At 53.4% G+C, this 7,848-nt stretch overlaps 1 protein-coding gene and 1 pseudogene across 1 annotated transcript; both read left to right on the forward strand.

The window, feature by feature from the left end:
- The first annotated feature begins 257 nt into the window (after window positions 1-257).
- LOC137158433 (olfactory receptor 4D1-like) lies at window positions 258-1,176 on the forward strand (annotated as a pseudogene).
- A 3,800-nt stretch (window positions 1,177-4,976) lies between these two features.
- Window positions 4,977-5,909, forward strand: LOC137158434 (olfactory receptor 11H6-like). The gene has a single exon (XM_067556193.1). It carries the CDS (start codon window positions 4,977-4,979, stop codon window positions 5,907-5,909), a length of 933 nt encoding a protein of 310 aa, XP_067412294.1.
- Window positions 5,910-7,848: the final 1,939 nt, after the last annotated feature.

Below are 7,848 nucleotides of genomic sequence, written 5' to 3' on the forward strand. Positions count from 1 at the left end.
TGAATTCCTATGATTTTGACATATTGATGTTAAACAACATAATAAATGCCCCCCCACCCCAATCTAGCCAGCATGACAGAGGGCACAGTGTTTAACTGAGAAAAACTAAGAAAATTCCCCAATAAAGCTTGTTAGCTACCATGAATAAAAATGAATGTGATATCAGTCATTTGGAGGGAAAAAAGGGAGAATTAGAAAAAGGCCTTATTTACAATAGTTGTTTTTGTTCAAAGGCAGGGATTTTTTAAGTACGCAAAATGGGCCAGCAGAACTTCACCATGACAGTGACTGAATTTGTCCTCTTGGGTCTCACCCAGAGCCGGGAACTATAGCATTTTTTCTTCATCCTCTTCTTCATAGTATACGTGGCCACCTGTTTGGTAAATTTCACCATCATCATCACGGTGATCGCAGGCCCCATGTACTTCCTTCCGGCCAATCTGGCTTTCCTAGATGTCAGCGACTCATCAGTCAATACCCCTAGATTGCTTTGGGGTCTCCTCTCCCAACGCAAGTCCATCTCCAGATGTTCTCTTTTCACTGCATTGGGGGTGCGATGGTATTTTTCCTCGTGGGGATGGCGGTTGATCGGTACGTGGTCATTTATAAACCACTGAGATACTTGATTATCATGAACCAGGGTGTTTGTGTGGGGATAGTGGCACTGGCATGGCATGGCTGGGTGGATTGGCTCACTCTGCTGTTCAGATTGGACTGATCCTCCAGTTACCGTACTGTGGGCTGAACATCCTGGACAATTTCTACTGTGATGTCCCACAGATCATCAAACTGGCCTGCACCGACACCCACGTGGTCGAGCTGCAGATGGTCTTCAATGGCGGAGTGCTCCTCGTAGTCGTATTCATCATTCTGCTGATCTCCTACGCAGTCATCTTAGTCAAGATCAGGACCCACGTCACGGACGGGAAGCGCAAGGCTCTGTCCACCTGTGGAACCTGGATCACCGTAGTGTGTTTAATATTCATACCCACCATCTTCATCTATGCTCGGCCTTTCAAGAAGTTTGCCCTGGACAAGGTGGTGTCCGTCATTTACACAGTGATCACCCCCATGCTGAACTCAATGATCTACACGCTGAGAAACGCTGAGATGAAAAAGGCCATCAAGAGACTGGTTAGTTTCCTCCCTGAGAACAGGATTCTACTCAAGACATAATTTATTTTTGAGAGATCATTTCTATAAGAAACCAGACCTCAACTTATCAGAGAGGGGATGCATACGCCACGTGAACTGTGTATTCCATCGAAAGAGGTCATATCCTGCACACTCATGAAACAGTGCGTCCGTAAATAAGTTACAGACCAAGGGCCAAAATCCCCTTTGAAGACTGTGCAGCCAGCTGATGTAAATCAGCATAGCTCCATTAGACTAGATGGATCATATTCCTAGCCAGTGTAAATCAACGTACAGTTGTTGCATTGCAGCCAGTAGACCAAATCCCCAGCTGTAAACCTGCACTGCTCCACTGGAGTCAATGGCTGAGATTCCCAGTTGAAGCTCTTCAGTGTGTTCTGTAAATATTTTACATCAGATGAGGATATGACCTTGAGAATTTCTGGTAAAAGAATTTCCTATGAATGATTTCAAGCCCTGGAGAAAAAAATCACAAAGATCATAATCTTCTTCTGAGGAGAAAAATACTGAAAAAAATTATGTAACATAAATAATTCTTAACTGGTCTGAAGATTTTATTATAGAATGTTCCTCTAAATTAATTGGATATTCTAATATTTTATGGCTTCTCCTTTTCTGTCTTATACAAATATACGGCTTATTTGTATTTCCCATAGGACAAGTCAGCAATATGTTTTAGTAAAATTCAGTCTTTACTTTTACCGAGAATTAGGGGGGTTGGATTGTTTATTTATTTTAATAGATAGATCCATTTATATTTATAGGTTCAACTAATGTTGTCTTTGATTGTCAATTCCTGAAATAAAAATGTATTTATAAACATCTCAAATGATATTTACTTTACTTATTAGGAGAAGAACGACGTGAAAGAACCAGATAACCGTCTCCATGAGATAGAACTGTTGGCCAGGATTTTCAGTCTTTCCATTTTAGATACTTATAAGGTATCCATAACAGAGTATCTGAGTGCCCCACAACCCTTAGTCCTCACAACACCCGTGTGTGATAGGAAAGTGCCAGTGTCCCTCTTCTGCAGAAGGGGAACTGAGGAAGAAAGAGATTAATTGACTTGCCCAAAGTCACAGAAGAAGTTCCTTGAGCATGAGGGAAATGAACCCGAGTTCTTGACAGTACCAGGGAGCAGCAAGAAGATGGTGAGTTTCTTCTATGTGGTGGGGACACCACTGCTTAACCCACTGATCTACAGCTTATGAACAAGGAGATGAAGGAGGGTCTGAGGAGGACACTATTGGGGGAGCTATAGGGGGTTCTGCTCTGGCCCCGGTCTGCAACTGCAGGGACAGGCCCTTCAGGGGATCATAGAATCAGAATCATAGACTATTAGGGTTGGAAGGGATCTCAGGAGGTATCTAGTGCAATCCCCTGCTCAAAGCAGGACCGCCTGCAATTAAATCATCCCAACCAGGCCTTTGTCAGGCTGGGCCTTTAAAACCTGTACGGATGGAGATTCCACCACATCTCTCATGTTGTCAGATGTTGGCTGTGCGTGTGTTCTCCTCATCCTCAGCCCCACTCTGTTCAGCCTCCCCCCCAAGCCAGGCCCTCTCAGCCCCACTCCATCCAGCCCCCCAAGCCAGACCTCTCACCCCCACTCTGTCCAGCCCCCCAAACCAAACCCTTCACTCCCACTTCATCTAGTCACCCCCACCCTGGCCCCCTCAACCCCACTCCATCAAGCCCCCTCCCCACAAGCCAGGCCCCTCACCTACAGTCTCTGTAGCCCCCACAACCAGGACCCTCACCCCAATTTCGTAATGCCCCCTGAGACGGGGTCCTCATGCCCAGCCCATCCACTCCTCCTCCAGCAAGGCCCTTGAACCCCGCTTCATCCAGCCCCGCTCCATCCAGCCTCCCACAATCAGGCCCCTCCCCTCCAGTCTATGCAACTCCCCCCAGATACGCTGCTCACCCTCACAACCTCCACCCGTGTAGCCAGGTCCCAGCCCCCCAGCCTGGCCCATCACCCCAACTTCATGCAGCCCCCCAGCCTGGCCTGTTAATCCCACTCCATTCACCCCACCCAGGCCGGCCTCTCTCCACCACCCCAGCTGGAGATTATCCTATTTATTTTGGCGCAAACTGGAAAAGCCGGATTTTAAGTGGCCAATCTTTCCAGTTTTCCACTGTTTTTATCCTCGTCCAGAGCGGGGGCTAGCGCCCGACCAGAGCGGGGACAGGGCCCAGCCGGGTGAGCAACGTGGCCTAGAGAAACAGGGAAGTGTACGCCCTTCTAGTTAATTAATGAGAATGATTAATGACGTGCCGGCTGAGTACAGCACCCACACGAGGGAGCCCCAGACGGGGTTTTGCCCTTTCCTTGGCTTGGCAAAGGAGAAGCACATCAAACCCCATTACACACGCAGTGTGAAGAACCACTAGGTACAGCACATTCCAGAAAGGTGCCTTGCGCAGTGCAGGCGAGGAGGCTGACTGGTATCTCTGTCCTTTTGAGCAGCCGACACAAGATCTACACTTGGCCTGTGTTCACAAAAGCATCTTCTCCCTTCGACTCTGTGCACGCAGCATGGATGAGATGCAGCCAGCTCTGGGGTGGAATGGCTGGGCAGCAGCAGGGCGGTAACGGTGCATGGAGATGGCTCGCCTGGTGCTGAGATGCAGCCAGCTCTGGGGAAGGATGGTGGGGGAACAGCTACAAAAGAACACTGCGAGGGGTTGGCTCGCCTGGCACTGGGGTGTGCCCCTGCTGTGACCTGCTGCCGGGAACTAGGCATGCGAGGAGAGTGAGACACCGCAGCATTGCCTGACAACTGCCAGTCCAGGGCCAAGATTCACCATGTGTCCAAAGGGCTGGAGCTGGGCCTCACAATGTGGCATCAGCTTGACACCCACCCGGTCCTGCTTGGGAAATGTGTGTGTGGGGGGGGAGGACTGTGTGTGTTTTGTGGGGGGGCTGTGTGTGAGGATGGGGGAAATCTGTGTGGGGTGTTTGGGTGGGGTGGCTGGGAAGATGGAGGCTCTCTCTGGCACTCCCCTGGGTGCCCATATGTTATTCAGGCATCAAATCCAGATCCAGCTGCTCCTACACGCCCCAGAGACCATGTCCCAGGGACCCAGCATCTCAGAGAGCAGATATCAGCCCCCTCTCACCTTCCTAACAGAGGCGTAGAGAAGAGGCTGAGATCTCATAGCCAGGTGGGTTTTCCCAGACAGCTTCTTTCTTGCTTCGATTCCTTCCCTGGCTGCTTCACGGTTCGGTCGCCCGCCCCTCCTTGCCCAGCCGCCCACCTGGCCATGCAGACAGGATTGCTGGAAATTAGCAGGGGGTTTCTAACCAGCTGAGGGGGGACGTTCTGCAGCAGCCTCCCTGTCGGAGTTGTGTGGGGGGAATGATTTTGTTCGTTTTCAGGGCGGGCTGGATAACTGTATGAGCGCGATTATAGGACGGGGTTGCTTGGAAGGATGGGGGCAAAGCTTAGCAGCCCTGGGGCTCATTTCCAGTGAATGTCCCACATTCTCAACGCTTCAGGGTTCAGCTGGCCATCGGCAGGGGCCAGGAAGGGATTTCCATCCCACTGCCCCATGTATTCGGAGAGAGCTTGGGTTGTTTTTATTTTTTGAGGGGGGTTAAATCTTGTTCCTCTGAAGCCCCAGGCAATGCCTGGAGATGGGACATTGGGTGGTGGGACAGGTGGCTGGGGAGAAGATTGTGATGTGATGTGTATAAGAGACTGGCTGTGACTCCTGTAACCACTAGACCCTGCTCCCCTCCCAGAGCTCTGGGTAGAGCCTTGGAATCCTGTCGATCATTTCCTTTCATCTGCAGGCCCCCCCAGCCCCGAATGAATCCAGCCAACGGCACCAGCTCAGTGACCAAGTTCATCCTGCTGGGTTTCCCCTCCCTGAGCCGGCTGGGCCGGTATATCGCCTGCGCCCTCCTCTCCTGCACCTACGCCGGGACGCTGGCCGGCAACCTGAGCACCGTGTGGGCCGTGCTGCGGGACCCCCACCTCCAGCGCCTGCCCACGTACATCCTGCTGGGCAACTTCGCCTGGCTGGAAGTTGGCTACGTCACGACCACCGTGCCGCGGATGCTCTTCGACCTTATGTACCCCGGCGTCCCCATCTCCTTCCACGTCTGCTTCATGCAGTTCTACGTCTTCTTTTCCATGGGCACCACTGAGTGCTTCCTCCTGGCAGCCATGGCCTTGGACAGGTACCTGGCCATCTGCCATCCCCTGCGCTACCCCGTCCTCATGTCCCCACAGAGTTCCTGGCTGCTGGCGGCCTCCTGCTGGCTCACTGGCTTCCTCTGGTTCATAGGGCCCGTCGCCCTCATCTCCCAGCTCTCCTTCTGCGGCCCCAACACCCTGGATCATTTTGTCTGCGACCCAGGCCCGTTGCTGGCCGCCTCCTGCGCCCCAGCTCCCTGGACCGAGCTGACCTGCTACACCCTGACCTCCCTCATCATCTTAGGCACCGCCTGCTTCACCCTGACCTCCTACGGGCTAGTGATCTGGGTGGTGATGAGGCTGCCCACAGGGGCTGGATGGCAGAAGGCCTTCTCCACCTGCACCTCGCACCTGGCTGTCGTGGGCCTCTTCTGGGGCTCGGGCATGGTGACCTACGTCAACCCGGCCGCCTCGGGGGGCAGAGGGAAGCTGGCGACGCTCTTCTACGCCGTGACCACCCCCTTCCTCAACCTGCTGATCTACAGCCTGCGAAACAAGGAGATGAAGGAGGCGCTGAGGAGGACGCTGCTGGGAGGGCGGTAGGGGCCGTGTTCTGGTCCCAGTCTGCAGGGACTGGCCGGTCAGCGGGTGGGCAATGAGATATGATTCCTTTCCTTTCTAAGGGGTGCTGGCTCCAGCCCTGCAGGGGGACACACAGCATTTCCCAGGACTGTTGCGAGTCCCGCCTCATATTAAAAAATGCCTGTGGGACGGCACAGCCAGAACGCAAACAGGAGCTGGGAGGGTCGTGTCTTTGCTGGAGGAAATGAGCCCTGCTCAGTGGGGGTGTGCAGAGGAGAGCAGACTGCATGTGCGGGTGCGGAGGCTGGCTTGCATCTCTGCCCTGTTTGTGCAGCTGCATTTCCAGCTTGTTTCCTGGATCAATGTGGTCTCACCTTTAGATCCAGAGGACCACATTCTGCTCCTGTCTCCCCTGCCAGTCTGGTGATGGCCAGAGACTGAGACCCAGGACCCAAATCATGGCAGTGCTGTATTGTTTGGTGTGGATCACACTCTGCTTTCACAGCCAGAGACAGAACCCAGGAGTCCCAGCTTCACCTGATCTAACCACTGGACCCCTCTCCCCTCCCACACCAAGGGACAGAAAGGAGAAGATGATCTCTACCCATCAGAGGCGTGAAGTTCTGGGACAGCCTCCAAACCGGGGTCATGGTGGTAAATAACTTCATTCATTTTCTGGAAGAGCTGGACAATGTCCAAGCTGGATTGTGTGATGGAGTCTCTTGGGATGGAGGGGCGGGGGTGGCAGCCCTGAAGGTTCCTTGTGGTTCATGTCTGATGTTCCCAAAAGCTCGTGCTGCAGGGTTTCAGCTGGTCCCTGCAAGGCTCAGGAAGGGACCCCCACACTCCAAAATAATTATTTGATTGTTCTCTTCTTCCTCCGAAGCATCAGGGATGGCCACAGCTGTAGACGGGACATTGCCCGGGGTGTCTCCGAGGTGGCACTGAGCATTTTCTGTCTCAGCTGCTTGGCTGGCTGGCTCTCGCTCACGTGCTCAGGGTGTAGCTGGTCCCCAGATGTGGTCTGGGAAGGAATTTCCTCTCCGCTCAGACCGGCAGTGACCTAGGGGGTTTTCTACCTTCCTCCGCAGCATGTGGGGTGCAGCTCATTGGCCAGGATTATCTGGGTGGATCTCGCTTACACATTTCCCAGCCAGTGCGGGGGACTCATAACCCCGGAGTCCAGAATCCCAGACCCCTGTTCTAACCCACTGGATCCCACTTCACTTCCAGAGCTACAGATAGATCTCAGGAGTCCTGATCGCCCGTCCCTCCCTGTTCTAAGTCAGTGGCCACACTGGCCCCTGAAAGCTGGTGAAAGAACCCCAGAGTCCTGGCTCCCAGTCTAGCCCTCTGACCACTAGACGTCACAACCACTGCGTGAATACTAGCTATTAACAGAAGCTGTACGTCTTGGAGTGGTGTCTGAGTTAGAGCCACTTAATAAATCATGCAGACCAGACTGCAACTCCCTGGGCAGAACTAGCTTGTTTTGTTCTCTGAACATTTCTCGCTCTGGGTATTGATGATTTGGGGCCGCTGGTGGAGCCAATTACAGAGCTGAACGGAGTTTGCCGCTGGTTCCTGCTTGAAAAACTGGAGCCAGGCACTTCAAAGCAGAAGTTCTCTCATCTCCTGCGAGAGCTGAGGGAAGATCCCAGGGCTAGGAGCGAGGTGGGGGCTGTGGGGTAGGAGCGAGGGGCCGGGCGGAGGGCAGAGATGAGTCTCCAGGGTCCGGTCAGCTCTTGGTCTCCGGCGATGAGCCGAGCTATTGAGTCTCAGGTTCCCATGGACCCCTGCTCCGCTGAGAACGGCCCCACTCATTACACACGGGATGCACTGCGCAGAGCAGATGGCCATCACGACCGCCCTGGGGTGACAGGGCAGGGAAGAGGTGCAGAGGGGCCTGGATGGGCTTGGGAGGGGTCTCCTCATCCCAGTGAGATTTCCTCCCACACAG

This window comes from Emydura macquarii, unplaced genomic scaffold (assembly GCF_026122565.2).
Source record: "Emydura macquarii macquarii isolate MOO-44397 ecotype Brisbane River unplaced genomic scaffold, CSIRO-AGI_Emac_v2 contig_1681, whole genome shotgun sequence".
Classification (NCBI taxonomy): domain Eukaryota; kingdom Metazoa; phylum Chordata; order Testudines; family Chelidae; genus Emydura; species Emydura macquarii.